The 22,220-nt window shown below is 37.0% G+C and overlaps 1 protein-coding gene and 1 pseudogene across 1 annotated transcript; both read right to left on the bottom strand.

The window, feature by feature from the left end:
• Positions 1-3,165: 3,165 nt before the first annotated feature.
• LOC101692063 lies at positions 3,166-3,825 on the bottom strand (annotated as a pseudogene).
• A 10,738-nt stretch (positions 3,826-14,563) lies between these two features.
• On the bottom strand, positions 14,564-18,163 carry LOC101692363 (olfactory receptor 4C11-like). The gene is made up of 2 exons (XM_004781646.2): positions 17,263-18,163; positions 14,564-14,565 (listed from the first exon to the last, which is right to left on the bottom strand). Coding segments are annotated over exons 1-2 (903 nt in total).
• Positions 18,164-22,220: the final 4,057 nt, after the last annotated feature.

The following is a 22,220-nucleotide window of genomic DNA, read 5'->3' as shown; positions in this document are numbered from 1 at the left end:
CCCTTTGGAGAGGGTCTATATGCAGGAGACTGTTGTTCTACTCTTGTATCCTACCCGTTTTTATGTCTATTCGCATCTGATAAAAAAGAAGCAGAATTGAGGTGATTCATCAGAAATGTGAATATGCAGAAGTACCTTCACCTGTGGTATTGAGGGACAGGTGTTATCTACCTGTGGTATTAAGGGACAAGTGTTATTCAACTGTGGTACTAAGGAACAAGCATTATTTTCTTTTAACTGAAATTTTAGAGTTTCCCTGACCAGAAGAACCATCTGACCCAGTCCACATTCCTAGAGAAGATAATCTTCTAAACACATGACTCAACAGCAGGACTCCAACAATTAATCCTGGAACTTTGGACCCTACTTCAACCACACTTGGCATCTTCTACTTTATCCCATGCTCTGTTTTCTTCATCACTAATTATTTGATTCTATTAGAGGAAATGAGTGGTATAACACTGAAATAATAGTGTGAAGATGGGATGAGACAGATAATATAACAATATAATATTTGATAAATATTTGTGCAAATATTAGTTGAAGTTTTAAAAAAACAACTTTATAAATCAAAAATGAGAGAGGACAGAGACAGAGATAGGCACAAAGAAATGTATGAAATGGGGTTATCGAGTAGAGGCAGATAAGTAGTAATTTGCTCTCCCAGAATTAATTCAACAAGCCATTCTTCCCTCAGATTTAAAATTCTGCCTTCATCATTTATTAATTTACAAAATTTATACTACGTTTCCAAAGATAGATGGCTTAATCTCTGGGCCATTTCTTCCCTCTTTAAAGTTCTTTATTAACAGGCCTACAGCAAAATGTTGACAATGCAGATCTTTATGGTATGTTCTGGTATGTAGAAGATCCTGTCCCCTAGCTCTATGTTGCTCACACTGGTTTTATTGCCAAGGCTGTTTAAACATAGCTACACATGCATACAAATTTTAGAATCAGTTCATCAATTTCAATGAAGATATACTTTGTCATTCTGGTGGAAGGTTATTATTAATTCATCATAGAAAATGGTGGCTAATAAAGGAAATAAGATCAAGGGAAAATTTCATTTTAAAAATAAAAGAAATGAAAAAAAATAAATAAAAGAAATGACAGACTGCTTCTTTGCTGAAGCAAATGATCCATTAGTAAGGGAAACATAGATTAAATAAGAGATGTATTCATATAAGTGATAAGGAAATGAGACTCAGAAATTATATTATAAAGAGATGGGTTGCCTTTGGATAGGAGCAAGGTAGTGTGTTTATTGGAGAAGGTAGGAAGGTGGTATATATTTGAGCAGATGCTGGTAGATTGATAGTCATGACTATGGAAATGTTCTTCTGATGGTTTAATTTTTCTCAGTGAGATAGGAAGCAAGTTCATCTAATGTTTCTCCATAAATCTGATGCTTGAAATAACTTTTTAGGCAGATATTCTTCTACAAACTAAGGGAGCATTTTAATTTATTTTGCTATGCCGTTGTATCATGGATAGTATTGAATTTTTAAATTCTAATATAGAGATAATCATACAATTTATAAGCTAATATTAGTAACAGCAAGTCCTATAAATAGTAGTAAGATCATCTTGTGCTAAGTGAAAGAAGTCAATTAAAGAAACATAATTGTCACATGTTCTCAATGTTAAGAGGAATTTGAGAGATAAGACAGAGGATCATGAGGCAAGGGAAGGAAAAGTGGAATAGGACAAGGCCAGAGAGGGAGACAAACCTTAGGAGACTCTTAATCTCAGAAAACAACTGAGGGTTGCTGGAGGGGAGGGGAGTGGGAGAGATGGGTTGGCTGGGTGATGGACACTGGGGAAGGTACGTGCTACGGTGAGTGCTGTGAATTGTGTAAGACTGATGAATCACAGACTTGTACCCCTGAAATGAATAATACATTCTATGTTAATAAAATAAATAAATAAAATAAATTTAAAAACCTTGATCTCAAAAAAAAAAAAAAAGTAGTAAGATCAAAATTTGTTTCAGATGTTAGTGTCAAGAACTCAGGCATTGAATCCCTAAGTAATATGTTTAATGAGTAAGGCTATATATTGTGAATTAACTTGGGGATCCCATAGAACAAATAAGAGAAAAAATTTATGAAATTGAACTGACAGGTAATAACTTCAGCACAAATGGTGAGAACAGTTCTTACCTATGTAATAGAAGATGGAGTTTTGGACCTACTTTTGACACTAGGAAAATTCCCAAACAGATTACAAATATTTAAGGTTAGGAATATCATTAGTATCCTTCCAGTTCTTTAATTAATAATTAAAACAGAAAAAAATTACAATCCTAAATTTTTTACTAACAATAAATTACTTATGCTGCCACGGGCTTTTTCTTCTTTTTGACATGAGGCAAGATGAAGACATGTAAAATGAATTCAGGAGTGAAGAGGCAGAGAGTAACTAAGGGGAATGACCAGGAAAAGACATCAGGAGAGACTTGTTTAAAGAGGTGGAAGCTTCACCTCAAGGAGGTTAAAGTGGAAAGAAAAAATGAGATTAGCCAGCCAAGCAGCAGCTCTGAGAAAGAGAAGTCCAGCAGCAAGCAGAGTAAGAACAAACAAAAGCACTGAACCAGTACCTGAATTATTGACAACCAGATTTGAATTATTAAAAAAAAAAAAAAGTTAAATAAATAAATAAAAAGTTAAGGGGGGGGGAAGGAAAGGCAAAAGAGTGGCCAGCATATTATAAAAAAAGGAATGGAGGAGTGCCTGGGTGGCTCAGTGGGTTAAAGCCTCTGCCTTCAGCTCAGGTCATGATCCCAGGGTCCTGGGATCAAGCCCCACATCCAGCTCTCTGCTCAGCAGGGACCCTGCTTCTTCCTCTCTCTATTTCTCTCTCTCCCTGCCTCTCTGCCTACTTGTGATCTCTGCCTGTCAAATTAATCAATTAATTAATTAATTTTAAAAAAAGGAATGGAGCACAATACGTACTAGAGAGGTAGGAAATAACTTGATTATAATATCTTAACCTGATTTGTACACTTAAAAGATGCCATTGGCTGCTGTGTGCTCAATGGCTTGGAATAAATGGGACTGGTGGGACTTCATTGTCCTTGTAGGGAAGATCTGTCCTTAACATCTAACCCAATGATGCCAAAGGTCCCTCATTTTACCAGTTCCCTCATGAAATATTTTTACTTCAGCATCCTTCAGGATATAGGTAAATGGATTTAATATGGGTGCAACAATGGTAAAGGACACAGCCATTGCCTTGTCTTTGGGCTAAGTGGCCACAGGCCGCACACAGAAAAATGAATAGAATGAAGAACCAGATGACCACAGTGAGGTGGGAGCCACGGGTGGAGAGGGTTTTGCATCACCCTCCAGAGCTGTAAGAACTCAGGGAGCAGAGGATGACCACATAGGAAGTGATGAGGATAAGGAAAATGGTCACACATATCACCCCACTCTTAAGGATGACTAAGGGACACAGCATGTGGGTGTCCATGCAGGCCAGTTTCAACAAAGGAAACAAATCACACATAAAGTGATCAATGACATTGGGACTACAGGAGGGTATTTGATACATGAAGAGAAGCTGTATTACTGAGTGGAGAGCCAAGGCCCCTCCAAGCAGCAGACAGCACATGTGAGAGCTCATGATGGTCGTGTAGTGCAGGAGCTTACAGATGGCCACATAGCAGTCATAGGCCATCATGATGAGAAGGATGATCCCCACACCACAAAAGAAATGCTCTGCAAATAGCTGAGTCAGGAAGCCTTCTAATAAGATGGTAGTGCTCTTGGAGAGAGGGTCCACAATCATCTTTGGGGGCAATGATAAAAGAGTACATGGCATCCATGGGTATAAGGAAGTAAGGAAAAAATACATAGGTGATCTGACTTTTGATCACGGTTACCGCAATGCGTAAGTTTCCCAAATCTGGAAACCACATACATGGTTAGGAACACAGCAGAGAGCATTTTCTGCAACTCTGGGCTATCTGTAATGCCCAAGAGTTGATATGCAAGATCTACAAAGAACTCCTCAAACTCAACACACACAAAACAGATAATCACGTCAAAAAATGGACAAAAGACATGAACAGACACTTCTCCAAAGAAAATATGCAAATGGATAATAGACACATGAAAAAATGTTCATCATCATTAGCTGTCATGGAAATTCATATCAAAACCACATTGAGGTACCACCAGTTAGAATGGCCAAAATTAATAAGACAAGAAACAACAGTTTTGGAGAGGATATGGAGAAAGGGAACCCTCTTACACTGTTGGTGGGAATACAAGTTGGTGCAGTCACTTTGGAAATCAGTGTGGAAATTCCTTAAGAAATTAAAAGTAGAGCTACCCTACAACTGGGCAATTGGACTACTGGGTATTTATCACAAGGATACTGATGTAGTGAAAAGAAGGGTCATATGTACCCAATGTTCAAAGCAGCAATGGCCACAATCACCAAACTATGGAAAAAGCCAAGATGCCCTTCAACAGATGAATGGATAAAGAAGACACGGTCCATATAAACAATGGAGTATTGTGCCTCCATCAGAAAGGATGAATACCCAACTTTTGTATCAACATGGATGGAACTGGAGGAGATTATGCTGAGTGAAATAAATTAAGCAGAGACAGTCAATTATCATATGGTTTCACTTACTTGTAGAGCATAAGGAATAACACAGAGGACATTGGGAGTTGGAGAGGAGAAGTGAGTTGGGGTAAATTGGAGGAGGAGACAAAACCATGGAAGACTGTGGACTCTGAGAAACAAACTGAGGGTACTGGAAGGGAGGGGGTAGGGGGTGGTATGGGGTTAGGTGAGCCTGGTGGTGGGTTTTAAGGAGGGCTCTATTGCATGGAGCACTGGGTGTGGTACATAAAAATGAATCTTGGATCACTGAAAAAGTAAAATTAAATTAAAAAACAAAAGAATGAATTCAGTCACATTGTTTGGGTTCTCTACTTAGTATAGGCTGATATAAGCATAGCATTTTGTGATAGAAAATCTACAAAGAATATTATTTTTAATTAGTAATCACTAAGTGTGTTGGACAAGTTTTACACTGTGTCTCATACCCTTTGACCTATTTTTTTTCTCCAGCCACTGATACAGCAACCAGTTGCTAACAGTATATCCTGACAACAGCTCCATCCTGATACCTCTAACTACACTTCTTTTTCCTAGTACATCCTCTTGCTTTCTGTCCCAATATTTGCTGCTTGAGACACATGGAAAATTCTGCTTCATCATTCTGGAACATGGTAATACCTGGAAATATGAAGGGATTAATATGCTTTAAGGAAATCCTAGAAAATCCCGTCCATGTTGCTACAAAAGTTGGGTATTCATCCTTTCTGATGGAGGCATAATACTCCATAGTGTATATGGACCACATCTTCCATATCCATTCGTCTGTTGAAGGGCATCTTGGTTCTTTCCACAGGTTGACGACTGTGGCCATTGCTGTTATGAATATTGGAGTACTGATGGCCCTTCGTTTTACTACATTTGTATTTTTGGGGTAAATACCCAATAGTGCAATTGCAGGGTCATAGGGAAGCTCTATTTTAAAATTCTTAAGGAGTTTCCACACTGTTTTCTGAAGTGGCTATACCAACTTGCATTCCCACCAACAGTGAAAGGTGGAGAAAGGGGAACCTTTCTCCACCTCCTCTCCAACACATGTTTACTATCTTGTTAATTTTGGCCATTCTGACTGGTGTAAGGTGGTATCTCAATGTGTTTTTTTTTTTTTAATTTCTTTTTTTTTTATTTCTTTGTTTTTAAATTAATTTATTTATTTTCAGAAAAACAGTATGTATTATTTTTTCACCACACCCTGCAATTGCACCAATGTGGTTTTGATTTCAATCTCCCTGATGGCTAGTGATGATGAACATTTTTTTTTTTTCATGTGTTTGTTAGCCATTTGTATGTCTTCATTGGAGAAATGTCTGTTCATGTCTTCTGCCCATTTTGTTTTTTTTTTTTTTTTTTTTGACATGATTGTATGTTTTGTGTGTGTTGAGTTTGAGAAGTTCTTTATGGATCCTGGATATCAGCCTTTGTCTGTACTGTCATTTGTGAATATCTTCTTCCATTCTGTGGGTTGACTCTTTGTTTTGTTGACTGTTCCCTGTGCTGTGCAGAAGATTTTGATCTTGATGAAATCCCAAAAATTCATTTTTGCTTTTGTTCTCTTTGTATTTGGTTACATATCTTGAAAGAAGTTCCTGTGGCTGATATCGAAGAGGTTACTGCCTATGATCTCCTCTAGGATTCTGATGGATTCCTGCCTTACGTTGAGATCTTTTATGCATTTTGAATTTATCTTTGTGTATGGTGTAAGACAATGGTCGAGTTTCATTCTTCTACATATAGCTGTCTAATTTTCCTAGCACCATTTATTGAAGAGACTGTCTTTTTTCCACTGTATATTTTTTCCTGCTCTGTTGAAGATTATTTGGCCATAGAGTTGAGGGTCCATATCTCGGCTCTCCTCTCTGTTCCACTGATCTATGTGCCTGTTTTTTTTTTTTTTTTTTTTTTTTTTTTTTTTTTTTTTTTTTTTTTTTTTTTTTTTTTTGCCAGTACTATGCTGTCTTGGTGATTACAGCTTTGTAGTAAAGCTTGAAATCAGGCAATGTGATGCCCCCATTTTTTTCTTTTACAACATTTCCTTAGCAATTCGGGGTCTCTTCTGATTCCATACAAAATTTAGGAGTGCTTGCTCCAGCTCTTTGAAAAATGCCAGTGGAATTTTGATTGGAATGGCATTGAAAGTATAGCTTGCTCTAGGCAGTATATACATTTTAACAATATTTATTTTTCCAGTCCATGAACATGGAATGGTCTTCCACCTTTTTGTGTCTTCTTCAATGCCTTTTTTTTTTCCTATTTAAAACTATTCAAATAAGTTGCATAGTAGATCTGTTATCTGTCCTGTTCGCCTCTTTATCCCCAGTACTTGGTTCAGTCAGTGTCTGACCCATAGTGGTATTCAACAAGTGCTATATAAATAAATCAGTTGGAAGACTCCTTACTTACTTTTTCTATATTCTCTTTTTTTCTTCCTAACTCCTCAAATGAAAGTGTTGACTCTCTTACATGGGAGAAAAAGTGGAATACACTGTTGGAACAGGTACGAGATGTATTCTTCCTACCCCTTCAGATCTATTCTCAATGTGTACATCCTGGGTGGCTGTTTTCTCTGGTCCCCTTCCACCAGATCTCTCTTACTTCTGGCCAACAGGTGGTACCAGCTGAATGCAACAGGTGGGAAGAAAAGGATATCAGGGCCTTTAGTATCCTGGTTCCCTCCTATAGTCTGTCAGCCAGTGGGTGACAAATGAGCCAGAACACTTTGGGATGAAATTTCTGGTTTCCTGTGATCACTCCTTCTCTTTCTTCTCTCAAGGCTAATAGGGGTAATGGCTCCATCATCCCTTATTGATTTCCTGTATCCCTACCTACATGCTGGTAAGTAGACATAATTAAACTCTTCTAAATCTCTCATTTTAAGTATGCTGTTTCCAATGGATACAGAAAATTTGTATTCTTTCCTTGTAGAAAAATAAAAATAAATGAGGAAATAGTTCTCTCTCCTTATAAATTTATGTTTTTTGTTTTGAATTTTGTTTCATTTTATATTGAAATATAGTTGACACCCAATGTTACATTAGCTTCAGGTACACAGCATAGTGATCTGAACCTCTATGCTACACTCACTGCTAATGTAGATACCAACTGTTACCATATAAGGCTATCAAAACATTATGGACTCTATTCCCTATGCACTATTATTCTTCCCCATGACCCATTCATTCCATAACTGGCAGATTATATTTACAAAACACCTATACATCTTCTGATGTAGAGCTACTAAATAAAATTAACTTTTGTCGGGAAAAAATATTGTTAAGAAAGAAATGTAACATGAAGATTACTGGGCATCTTCAGTTGAAGCCTATGTGTCATCTATGGCACTCTCTTTGGGATTAGATGATTCTATGGAATTTATGCCTTTATTTGTCTTGAGCTATTTTCCAACTATTTAAATTTATAAAACTGATAAGAATGCTAACAATTCTGGCCCATAGAAATGTATATGCTGTTTGGTGGAAAGTTGATTGATTGCCCTGACCATTAGGGATCAAGCCAGTTTAGCATTTATTTGTAAATTAATTACACATTCCTGATTGAATAATGTAAGGATGGTATTTTGAAGTTTCCTTTAGGCTGAGTATAATCTTACCAGTTTCCTCAGTAATGAATGAACTAAATAAAACTTTGTCATGTGTTCATTTTATATTTTTTGAGAGTTATGGTTTCACATTTTTAAAAATTATTTTGCCTTTGGGTAAGAAAAGAGAGCATTATATTTTGGAGAGGTAAACTAAATAAGATAAAGAGAAGACTTCTAAAGATCCAGATATTTTTGTACTTTCACCATGGGTTTTTCTGTTTTATTTTGTTGGAGGTTTGTTTCTGCTTAATCAATTTGTAAGAAATCTTAAAAAGTTTCTTTAAAGTCAAATAGAAACCAAATATGTTATTGAATTTTTTTTTCTTATTAGATTCCCAATTCTGATCCCAGCCAGATTTAGCTAATATGAGTATCCTTTTCAAGCACAATGAAACCAACCTGCCAAACAAGATTTATCAATCTGGTCCTGGTGTTTGAGTGTGTGTGCCTTTGTGTGTGTGTGTGTATGATATAGAGGAGGATTATTTAATGCAATGTAATTTTATGGCTTATTTAGCCATTCACTTATAAGTTCACCTCAAAATACTCATAGTCTACTATATACCTAACACTGTAGGGGGGGAAAAAAGGCAGATAAAGTCTCTTTTCCTAAAGCTTATATTCTAGTAAGTAGGGACAGAAAATAGCAAATAGAAAAGGAATTATACATTATGTCAAATTATAATACCTGCTATGAGAACAATAAAGCAGGGTAAATGATACGTGATCCCTGGGTAGGATTATTTTCTGTAAGGTAATCAGAGAAGAATTCTTTGAGAAGGGATGGCAAAAGCCAAACTTGAATGAATGTGGAAATACCCACAAAGATATCCAAGGAAAGAAGTTTCCAGATAGAGAAACTAACAATTGAAAAGTCCTTGAGGAGAGAGCATGCTTGGTACCACTGATCAAAGGAGGCTAGCTTAACAGTATTGGAATGAATAAAGAGTGGTTGATGACATATCTTACAGGACCTTGAAGATCATTGTAAGAGGATAATTCTGGCTTCTGTCCAGAGAATGGTTCATAAAGGAGCAAGAGTAGAAGCAGACTTGTTAGAAGGTTATTGCTACCATTTAACCAAAAAATGATGGTGGTTTGGACTGTGATGGTAGGGGTAGAGGTCGGTATATTATGAAAGTAGATACAATAGATTTTGCTGAGGGACTTGACATTGATGTAAGGAGAGAAAAAAGTAAATGTTATTTGAAAGTGTTTTGGAAAACATCACCTAAAGACAGAATCTTCCATGTCATAGTATAGAATGCATGATTAAGAATTAATTCCGTCTAATGGGGACATCCAAGGCTGCCACACCCTTGCATGCAAAGGGGTCCACATCTAAGGATTCACCATTGACATGTGGATATCCAAGATTTATATATTTATTATAGCAGTGCTTTGGAATTATTGGAATCCCTGAAGGAGAGGAGAAAGAAAGAAGTCTAGAAGATATAGTGGAACAAGTCCTTCATGAAAATTTTCCTAATCTCACGAATGGAACCAGCATTCATGTACTAGAGGCTGAAAGGTCTCCACCCAAGATTATACATTCCAAAAAAATGTCACGACACCTGATAGTCAAATTGAGGAATTATAATTGTAGGTATAATCTCTTGAAAGCCGCTAGGGCAAAGAGACTCCTTACTTACAGAGGAAAGCCCATCAGAATAACAGCAGACCTGTCCACAGAGACCTGGCAAGCCAAAAAAGGCTGGCAAGATATATTCAGGGCACTGAATGAGAAGAACATGCAGCCAAGAATACTTTATCTAGCAAGACTGACATTCAAAATAGATGGAGAGATAAAGAGTTTCCAAGACCAGCAAGGCTTAAAAATTATGCAACCATGAAGCTGACACTGTAGGAAATATTAAGGGGGGTTCTATAAAAGAGGAAAAATCCTAAGAGTAGCTTTCTTATACACTAACAATGAAAATACAGAAAGGGGAATTAGAGAATCAATTCCATTTACTATAGCACCAAGAACCATAAGATACCTGGGAATAAACCTAACCAAAGAGGTAAAGGATCTGTACTTGAGGAATTACAGAACACTCATGAAAGAAATTGAAGAAGACACAAAAAGATGGAAGACTATTCCATGCTCTTGGATTGGAAGAATAAACATTGTTAAAATGTCGATACTGCCTAGAGCAATCTATACTTTTAATGCCATTCCAATCAAAATTCCACCGGTATTCTTCAAAGAGCTGGAGCAAATAATCCAAAAATTTGTATGGAACCAGAAGAGACCCCGAATTGCTAAGGAAATGTTGAAAAACAAAACTAAAGCTGGGGGCATCACGTTACCTGATTTCAAGCTTTATTACAAAGCTGTGATGACCAAGACAGCATGGTACTGTCATAAAAACAGACACATAGACCAGTGGAACAGAGTAGAGAGCCCAGATATGGACCCTCAACTCTATGGTCAATTAATCTTCGACAAAACAGGAAAAAATATACAGTGGAAAAAAGACAGTCTCTTTAATAAATGGTGCTGGAAAACTGGACAACTATATGTAGAAGAATAAAACTTGACCATTCTCTTACACCATACACAAAGATCAACTCAAAATGTATAAAAGACCTCAACATGAGACAGGAATCCATCAGAATACTAGAGGAGAACAAAGGCAGTAATCTCTTCGATATCAGCCACAGCAACTTCTTCCAAGATATGTCTCCAAAGGCAAAGGAAACCAAAGAGAAAATAAACTTTTGGGACTTCATCAAAATCAAAAACTTCTGCACAGCAAAGGCAACAGTCAAAAAAACAAAGAGGCAACCCACGGAATGGGAAAAGATATTTGCAAATGACAGTACAGACAAAAGGTTGATATCCTGGATCTATAATGAACTCCTCAAACTCAACACATGCGAAAAAGGCAAACATATCAAAAAATGGGAAGAAGATATGAACAGACACTTCGCCAATCAAGACATACAAATGGCTATCAGACACATGAAAAAATGTCTATCATCACTAGCCCTCAGGGAGATTCAAATTAAAACCACATTGAGATATCACCTTACACCGGTTATAATGGCCAAAACTAACAAAACAGGAAACAACATGAGTTGGAGGGGATGTGGAGAAAGAGGAACCCTCTTTCACTGTTGGTGGGAATGTAAGTTGGTGCAGCCTCTTTGGAGAACAGTGTGGAGATTCCTCAAGAAATTAAGAAAAGAACTTCCCTATGACCCTGCAATTACACTCCTGGGTATTTACCCCAAAGATACAGATGTCGTGAAAAGAAAGGCCATCTGTACCCCAATGTTTATAGCAGCAATGGCCATGGTCGCCAAACTATGGAAAGAACCAAGATGCCCTTCAATGGACGAATGGATAAGGAAGATGTGGTCCATAAACACTATGGAGTATTATGCCTCCATCAGAAAGGAAAAATACCCAACTTTTGTACCAACATTGATGAGACTGGAACAGATTATGCTGAGTGAAATAAGTCAAGCAGAGAGAGTCATTTATCATATGGTTTCACTTATTTGTGGAGCATAATAAATATCATGGAGGACAAGGGGTGTTAGGAGAAGGGAGTTGGGGTAAATTGGGAGGGGAGTTGAATAATGAGAGACTATGAACTCAGAAAAACAATCTGAGGGGTTTGAAGTGGCGGGAGGGGTGGGAGGTTGGGGTACCAGGTGGTGGGTATTATAGAGGACACGAATTGCATTGAGCACTGGGTGTGGTGAAAAAATAATGAATACTGTTTTTCTGAAAATAAATAAATTAATTAAAAAAAAGAATAGCATTGAACAGAAATATAGAGACCAGACTGAAAGTGAAGGGATGGAGAAGCATCTTTCATGCCAATGGGCCTCAAAAGAAGGCTGGGGTAGCGATTCTCATATCAGATAAATTAGATTTTAAACTAAAGACTGTAGTCAGAGATACAGAAGGACACTAGATAATCCTTAAAGGGACTATCCACCAAGATGATCTAACAATTATAAATATCTATGCTCTCAATATGTGAGCAGCCAATTACTTAAGAAAACTGTTAATCAAGATAAAGAGTCATATTGATATGAATACACTAATCGTAGGAGATCTTAACACGCCTCTCTCAGAAATAGACAGATCGGGGCGCCTGGTTGGCTCAGTGGGTTAAAGCCTCTGCTTTCTGCTCAGGTCATGATCCCAGGGATCATGCTTCCTCCTCTCTCTCTGCCTGCCTGCCTCTCTGCCTACTTGTGATCTGTCAAATAAATAAAATCTTAAAAAAAAAAAGAAATAGATCATCGAAGCAGAAAATCAATAAAGAAACAAGAGCATTGAATGACACATTGGACCAGATGGACCTCATAGATATATACAGAACATTCCACCCTAAAACAACAGAATACTCATTCTTCTCAAGTTCACAGGGAACCTTCTACAGAATAGACCACATACTGGGTCACAAATCAGGACTCAACCCATACCAAAAGACTGAGATTATTCCCTGCATATTCTCAGATCACAATGCTTTGAAACTGGAGCTCAATCACAAGAAAAGGTTCAGAAGGAACTCAAACACCTGGAAGCTAAAGGCCACCCTGCTTAAGAATGCTTGGATCAACCAGGAGATCAAAGAAGAACTGAAAAAATTCATGGAAACCAATGAGAATGAAGACACTTCGGTCCAAAACCTATGGGATATAGCAAAGGCGGTCCTAAGGGGGAAATACGTAGCCATCCAAGCCTCCCTCAAAAAAATTGAAAAATCCAGAACACAGCAGCTGTCTCTACACCTTAAAGAACTGGAGAATCAACAACAAATCAAACCAACTCCACACATAAGAAGGGAAATCATCAAGATTAGAGCTGAGATCAATGAGGTAGAAACCAGAGATACAGTAGAACGTATCAATGAAACTAGAAGCTGGTTTTTTGAAAGAATCAATAAGATTGATAAACCATTGGCCACACTAATCCAAAAGAAAAGAGAGAAAGCCCAAATTCATAAAATTATGAATGAAAAGGGAGAGATCACAACTAACACCAAGGAAGTAGAAACAATCATCAGAAGTTATTATCAATAGTTATATGCCAATAAGCTTAGCAACCTAGATGAAATGGATGCATTCCAGGAAAACTATAAACTCCCAAAATTGAACCAGGAAGAAATCGACAACCTGAATAGACCTATATCTAGTAACGAGATTGAAGCAGTGATCAATATGCTCCCAAAAAACAAGAGCCCAGGACCTGAAGGATTCCCTGGGGAATTCTACCAAACTTTCAAAGAAGAAATAACACCTATTCTCCTGAAGTTGTTTCAAAAAATTGAAGCAGAAGGAAAACTTCCTGACTCTTTCTATGAAGCCAGCATTACCCTGATCCCCAAACCAGGCAAAGACCCTACCAAAAAGGAGAATTTCAGACCAATATCACTGATGAATATGGATGCTAAGATTCTCAACAAGATCCTAGCAAATAAGATCCAACAGCACATTAAAAAGATTATCCACCATGACCAGGTGGTATTCATCCCGGGCTATAGCAGTGCTTTGAGAGATGGCAGTGAAAGGTCTTGTAGAGGAGTAAATGTATCATGACAATTTTCTGCTATCTGGAAGTAAAGTGTCTTGAGGACAAAGCACACTTCTCAAATTTGCACAATGTAACCATATGGACAAGAGGCCACCATGGGAGAATCTGATGCTGTCACGGCCAGCGTGATGAATCGACCAGGAAAACTGTGAGGGCTAAGAGGATGGTGAAAAGAAATTAAGAGACAAAGAGATGGGGTCAGGAGGGACACTGAAGTTGTTGTCCAACAGTGCCAATTTTATTCCAAATTTTACAATCATTTATAAGGCAGACCAGAATAGGAGGAGCAATACATTAGTACATAGCCAGATGACCACAAGTTTCTATAACAAGTTTACATTAACTACAAGCAAACCTCGTGTTACCAGGTAGTTTCGGCTAAAGCCATTAGCAAGACAACCAACCAGGGAGTGGGTTATGGGAGGTACAGAACAACAAGGACTAACTAAGAACTCAGGACCCTGGCCACATTGTTCCCTATGGTAGGGAGAGTGTGTGGGAAGTCACGTAGGTGAGCGCACGACACATAACACAGACCCTTTCTCAGTGCACTCAACTTTCCTGTCCTTAACCTGTCAAGGTGTCTGGACTTTGAAGGAGACACAAGTCAGGGCCTGGTTTTGTCCTTGACTCCAACCCTGCAGTGGCCTCCAACATGATGCCATGGGTACCTGAAGAAGCAGTTGTGAAAATGGGCAAAACATAGGAATCAAAATCTGGTGTAGATGCTTTGGGTTTGCTCTCTGCCTGTTGGCTATCAATTCCTTCTCTTTGAAATAGATTCCGCCCCCCTCCCATGGTCAAATCATAAACTGTAATTGGTGTTTCCACCTATGCTTCAAGAGTAAGGACACAATCCAGGTTGGAAGACCAAGAAATCTTTTGTTGTTGTTTTACAAAAGTCATTGTTTCAGGGTGAGGAGCTTCACCCATAAAAAATACAATCTCAGGAACTTTGCTGGAATTTCTGGTATTTAAAAAAAAAAACTTTCCTTATCGAAATTTATTTATTTATTTATTTTAGTGGTTTTTTAAAAAATATTTTATTTATTTATTTGACAGAAAGAGATCATAAGTAGGCAGAGGCAGGCAGAAAGAGAGAGGAGGAAGCAGGCACCCTGCTGAGCAGAAAGCCCAATGCAGGGCTTGCTCCCAGGATCCTGGGATCATGACCTGAGCAGAAGGCAGAGGTTTTAACCCACTGAGTCAGCCAGGTGCCCCTTAGGTATTTTTTAGACTGCAGCACAGCCTAGAGGTTCAAAGGACATTTAGGGCATAAAACATTACTTAATTCCTTAACTGAATTCTACTTTGCTCAAACACCATCATTCTACCTTGGGATCCTCTCTTTCTGAATCATGGGCTGAAGGAAAGATAGGGTGACAGATCTCTGTAGAACCCTACAGAACCTTTGTAACTGGCTGTTACCTGAGAAGGTCCAACAGAACCCCACTGTTGGCTAGCTATTTGAAGTAGCTCACAGGAAAATTGCCCTAACACTAACTATCCTTGTTGTCTCTAACACCCTGGTGATGATTCTGTCCTGGATCCTGAGGTACTTACTTGTCTGTACAACAAGCCTCCAACCTGAACATAGAGATGAGGGGAGCTAAAAAAAATAGCTCCCTTCACCACTGAAATCACAAAAACATTTTATGAGAGTTCCCTTGCATCTTTGAGAAAGTCATTTTATAATTTTTTCCCTGACCCATCAATGATTAATTTAAGACTTCTTTTCCTTTTTTCTATTCCAATACATGGAGTGATTCATTTTCCCCTTTCTTCATGACTACTTTCTAAAGTCAATCTCCATCCAATTTACTTTGAAGCCTTCCCCATTTACAGATAAGGTTTAATTACACAAACTTTTGTCCTTAACAATGGATATTTTATGTGAGTGTAAATCAATGTTTCTCAAATATCCTCAGTTATTCGCTGACCAACATCCTTTTTGAGACTTAAATATTTATTTTGCTACCTCTTACTATGTGAAATTCTGGGAATCTTTGGTGGCACAGGATAACATTTTGTCTTCCATTGGCAGAAATTATTCACATACTTGTGAAGTTCATTGTATTCTTTTATCATTAGCCTCTATCAAGTAAAGTAATACTGACATTAACTGGATGGGAATTATAAGCTCAACTACTGAAAGAGCATCACATGATAGTGCTCAATTATGAGATTATGATGTAGTTGTAGTGGTAGGTGTATATCACACATATCAAGTAGGTTATCTTTAAAACCAAAAATATAATTTTTAAAACATTCTTATATATATAAAACCAAAAGACCAAACTTGAAAAGTGAAGAAACATATTTTCTAATCCTGGGTTTTCCCAAGGAATCTGAATTTTTACTTTGCAGAAACTATTAAGAACTAAGAAAAAAAAAATGTGTTTTTTCCTGATACCCAAACAAACGTGGCAGCCAAGAAAACAAAGCTACACTAGGTCAATAATATAGAGATACTCTGAAACTTCATTTTTTTCCCCCTTCAAATGTTCATATACCCACAAGTGATTCTCAAAAAACAAGAAGCCAATGGTGCTTTCTCCAGCTTGGATAAAGTCCCCACTTTCCTTTTATTTTTTCTTGGTCTTCACTGTGCATGATTTTCTAGTATCCTTTGTACCCTTTATCCTCTCTTCTGCATATTTCTGCTGCCAAACACATGCACTGCATCTCCCTTCTCCCTTGTGAAGAGTAATGGGAAGGATCCGACCAGAAGGCAGCTGATGGCCGATTCGCCAATCATTGCCAAGTATGAGATTCTTTTTCTCTCACCCTTCCCGGAATGTTTAGAGGTTCTCCAGTGGCAGTCCAGGTTTTCACTGAGATTTCTAGCTTTGACTGGAGTTTGAGAGTCCATCCATGTAGATTCCCCAGTGAGGAAAGCTCAGGTAAAGATTCCAGAGCAGAATTTTCTCAGAATACCTTCTCCAAATCCCACATTCTCAAGATGGCAACCTCCACTCTCTAAATTCCAGTTCCATATGGATTAGCTCTTATGACCACATTCAGAAACAGTAGAATAAAATATGGAAAAAGAATTGGTACGTGCACACATACGACCATTCTTTCACTAGTCAGTACTTTGTTTTCTGAAAACAAATTTGTATAGGAAGCTAACTCATTGTGTGAATATGACCCGTTATCAATAGCATTCAACTAAGGGCCCTCATAGGTTTCTCAAGATGGTTCTGGACTATAGGTAATCCTTTTCTCATGCAGTACTCTCATAATAACAGAATATAAGTATATATGTGTTAATATTTATTAATATTAACATAATTAAATATACAAAATATTAGTGTAATTTAAATTTATTATTTCTTTTTTCCACAGGGGGAATATTTTATCTTTCCTGTCCAAGAACCAAAACCAAGCTAGGAAAATACCAAGTTAAAGAAATATACAATAGAATCCCTGAATATCATGTATCAACAGAATCATACTAAGCTACACCATAACTTTTTCATGGCATTTTTCACTTCCGCATTCCTCAGTGTATAGATCAGAGGGTTGAGCAAGGGTGTCCCAATTGTGTAAAACACAGCCACCATCTTGTCTATTGGAAACGTGGTTGCTGGGCGTGTGTATATGAATATGCATGGACCAAAAAATAGGACAACCACAATAAAATGGGAGGTGCAGGTGGAAAGAGCTTTTCGCCTTCCTTCTGCACTGTGGTTTCTCAGAGAGTACAAGATGACAACGTAGGAGATAAGTAGAATTATGAAACTCACCATGCATATGGCTCCACTGTTGGAAACAACTAGCAAGTTTATTGCATAAGTGTCCATGCAGGCAAGTTTCAACAAGGGCTGCAAGTCACAGAAATAGTGGTCAATCACATTGGGGCCACAGAAAGGCAATCTCAAAACCAGGAAAAGTTGTGCTGAAGAGTGGATACAGGATCCCACCCAGCTCAGAATCACCAGTACACAGCAGACTTGGCGGCTCATGATGGTTGTGTATCGCAAGGGCTTACAAATGGCTACATAGCGATCAAAAGCCATGAGGATGAGCACAAAGATTTCCATGCATCCAAAGAAGTGGGCTGCAAAGACCTGAGTCATGCACTCATTGTAGGAAATGGTCTTCTTCTGAGAAAGGGCATCCACAATCAATCTGGGGGCTGTGGTTGTAGAGAAGCAGGCATCAGCAAAGGACAGATAGAATAGGAAGAAGTACATAGGACTACCAAGGGTCCTGCTTGTTTTAATAGTCACTACAATGAGAAAGTTCCCCAACAGTGTGGCAAGGTAAAACATCAAGAAGACCGCAAATATTGCTTTCTGCTTTCCTGCATCCTGTGTCAACCCAAACAGAATGAATTCAGTCACACTGCTATTCATCACCATACTAGTGGCTGCAGGTAAGGTTCACTTGACAAGGGTTTAATCTGCAAAAAGAAGAAAAGACGTGACATCATGGGAAGACTAGTGGGCTGACCAAGGAATTCCTTCTTTTTGTTTCATGTTATGTTACCTCCAACTGCCTTTAATCCTCTATAAATTTCTGTAAATCTGGAGAAGTCCAAGCCTTTCCCAGATCCATCTATAGATTCAGAAACTAACTGCATTGCAACAAAACCTTTGCATTTGAAGAATAAAATTTATTTTTTTTAAAATTTTGATTCCTACCAAGATTGAACATGGAAGAACTTGTACTTTTCTTGACCAAGCTACTTATATGCCTTGAAATGTATCTTTCATATGAAAAACGGAGTCAAATACTGGTCCTACCTTATGCTAAGTTTCCCCATGGTTAAAACAAAATTACATGACATATACACACATATAGTTCATGCATTATGTTTTTTCTTTTTTTTTATTTACATGCTTTGAAATATGAAAAACACCATTCCAATATAATTAAGTACTGATATTGTTGTAGAATCCTTCCTGAAGAAAATATTTTCAATTCAGTTCACTCATGTGTGGGTTCTTGACTCCTTCATCTCTGACCCCGTCAGTATCTTGGATGAAACATGCTTTACAAAAATCTATTTTGAGAATCTTTTGCTTACATCTCTTGTGTTCAATGTCAACTTCATTGATGGTTGTTATGTAAAAATGTCTGTAAAACTTTGAGGTTGTCAAAACTGAAGAAAACTCCCATTTACCCTCTTTACTATACTTTTAAACTGAACTCAAGAACATGGAGAATCTCTGCATATGAATTCAATATGGTATAAAATTCCTAACAATGCCTATAATCTAATATAGTTTATCATCTAATCTAGTGTTTTGACTTCTATCTGTTTCTTTTTACCCTGAATTCCCCAGGGTAATTCTTTTAGAAATATCATTTGAAAAATATTTCATAATTCTAATCTAGTACTCTAGTACTCTGATTTTTCTATTTCATGTTCTTGCTCTTAGCATATGTAGTTTCTCATTGAAATCGTATATCATTTTCTGTTCTGATTTTGATTTGAAATTATTATACAGTTCTTCTCATATTACTATACTTCCCATAGTTTGTTTATTTAATTATGTGACATTGTGTTAACTTTTCTAAGTGACATTTATTTGACTCTTTGTCCATTGGGATATTGATACTACTTCCAATTTATACTCTCACAAGTAACAATTTCAAATAATTGATATATGAAAACATGATATTATCCCACACTCTAGAAATTATCATTGCTATTGATAATTACTAAAATGTTTTTCAGTATTTTGTGTCTTTTTATTAGCCATTTTTAGATTGCAGAATAATTCATGACTATCATTAATTCTTCCAAGTATACAGAAGAATAAGAGAAGAAAATTAAAATCTGTCTCCAAATTATTGAGTCTATCATCCTACTCTACAGATATAACCCCTTTTGCTTTTTGATGTGCCCTTTTGGAAACATTCTATCAGTATCCTTGCATGTGTATCTCTACAACTGTTTTCTATATACAAGTATGGCCAATATTTCAAGGTTGATGATTTTGTAGAATAGCTGATGAACATCCAGACAAACAGAACTATTACTTTGTGACATTATCTTATTTTAGCACTTGGTTAAGATTTTGGAAAAAATTTATTTTATTAAGTGCATATACTTATCGCAAACCACGTTTTATATTTTTACTATATTTTGTACAAAAATACTGCTATTCTGAGAATCTTTTACCTTTTGTCAGTTTATATTTTGCAATCTTGATATTTTATCTGGAATAGGTATTAATCTAGCAAAATAATTACATTCTTGGCCAAGAACAGAGTTGCTAGAATAGATGCCTTGAGTTCAAATACCACCTCCAATATTAACTGCCTTGAAAAAGCAATTTTAAACATGATCATGGTACCTTTTCAGATAAAATGAGAAAAAAAAATCTGGCTCATAAGAAGTAAGTAATAAGTAAGATATTTGGAGTCGTGCATACGTAAGAACTTAATTACATAATATTGCATAATAGTTGCATAATAAGTAAGTACTATGTAAGTCCCAGGCTCTGCCTCTTTTACTATTAAAGTTTTAACTTTTCTGATTTTCTGATTTTCTGATTTTCTTTCTTTTCATATAGTCCAAGTTGTCAATTTCTCCATTTTAATTCAGTCTCTTTTCAACACATTTTAAAAATGTACTATCTATGTTTTTCTCTCATAATTTTATAATTAAATTTTATTTAAATATTGAATCACAATTATATCACAATGAAGTTATTGTAAAGAATGGATAAAATGCTCACCTGATTGAAATTCTCTAATATGAGTTTTAAAATCAATGTAGATGGAATTATTCATTATGTAAGGTACTTTGTGATTGGTATTAGAAAAATACAAACCATCTGCTTGAGAAGAGTACAAATTCCCAAAGGATAGATTGGTAGTAAAAAATTCATAATTATGTAAACTTTAACTGAAGAAGACAGGTTCTAAACCAGATTCCCTGAGATGCAGGTATTGTAAAGAAGAGCAGAGAAGTAGCTGGGCTCCTCTGTTAGCAACTAGTGCATGATGACTGAAGCTAGACAGCCTAGATTCATACCCCACCCAACTGTCCACTATGGTGCAACGTTTAACAAGTCCCTTGATATCTCTGTGTTTCGCTTTCTTCACCTGCAAACATTAAGAGTGAAATAACCTACTCTGTAGGGTTTCTGTGGAGGCTAAATAATTCAGTGTGCACAAAGCATGGGAGATGCAGGTCTGTACTCCCTGCAACTGAAATGGTTACTTGAACTATGATTATTCATATCAATTCTCCATTATGATTATTAATATTGACTTTCAAAGTTGTTAATCTACCTTGCTCATTTACCTGCAATAGAGCTGCACAACAGTTTTACACACAAATTTCCTTTGCTGGCTGGCTGAAATAATATCGTTACTGTTGATCATGCCAATTGGCTTATGGTGATAAGAACCTCATAATGATGTCTCCAAATGCCTTGAATAAATTTAAAAAAAAACAAAACAGAGAAAAGGCATATAACAGCTTCATTATGTGGGGTCCATAATGAGAAGTAAATAGAAATAAAATAGGCCCTTAGTTGTAAAGAGTTTGTGATCCAAAGGTATGATATGAAAAACAGAGGGAGAGAGTATTTGAGATGAAAAAAATCAAATCTAAGTATTAGTAGAGATGATAAGCCAAAGAGGTCAATATAACCTCTAGACATATTCTAAAGTCATTGTGGAAGAACTTGGAAAATCAAGTTTTCCTCCAGCCAAAGGCCATGAAAGCCAGGTTATGAAGTTTGAATATACTTTTGAGGTTAAATATAAAATTTGGAGACATACAAATATGGGAGCTGATTTTATTAAGATTTATTCAGTACCTAAGAACAAAATTACTCATATTTTTTTCAAATATTTGATTTATTTATTTGGCACACAGAGAAAGAGAGAGAGAGCACAAGTAGAAGGAGCAACAGGCAGAAAGGAGGAAGTCCCACACAGGGCTGGATTCCAGGAACCTGAGTTTAAAACCCGACCAAAAGGCAGCCACTTAACCTCTTGAGTCACTCAAGTGCCCTGTAAAATCATTAAGTTGTTTAATAAAATTTAGTCAGGGCGCCTGGGTGGCTCAGTGGGTTAAAGCTTCTGCCTTCAGCTCAGGTCATGATCTCAGGATCCTGGGCTCCAGCCCCACATCTGGCTCTCTGCTCAGCAGGGAGCCTGCTTCCCCTCTGTCTCTGCCTGCTGCTCTGCCTACTTGTGATCTCTCTCTCTCTGTGTCAAATAAATAAATAAAATATTTTAAAAAAATAAAAGAAAATTTAGTCATCTTTTTTTTTTTTTTCCTAAATGTAGTCCCATTGGACTTTGAGCTTATCTGTAATGAAGTACCTACATCCTTCAAGATGTATGAGCTGCACTGAAGACATCCATCTTTGTATCCCCTGAACTGAGAAACTCAGGGGAAACCATATAAGTGCATTTGCTGTATTCCCAACAAAATGAATCTGTGGTGGC

The sequence above is a fragment of the Mustela putorius genome, unplaced genomic scaffold (genome assembly GCF_011764305.1).
Source record: "Mustela putorius furo isolate JIRA1106 unplaced genomic scaffold, ASM1176430v1.1 tig00000127_pilon_pilon_pilon, whole genome shotgun sequence".
Classification (NCBI taxonomy): Eukaryota; Metazoa; Chordata; class Mammalia; order Carnivora; family Mustelidae; genus Mustela; species Mustela putorius.
This window is presented reverse-complemented; position numbering and strand designations above follow the sequence as displayed.

Bases quoted from the DNA above. Each gene is read 5' to 3' on its own strand.
- LOC101692363 (XM_004781646.2), bottom strand. From the start codon at position 18,163: ATGGTGATGAATAGCAGTGTGACTGAATTCATTCTGTTTGGGTTGACA.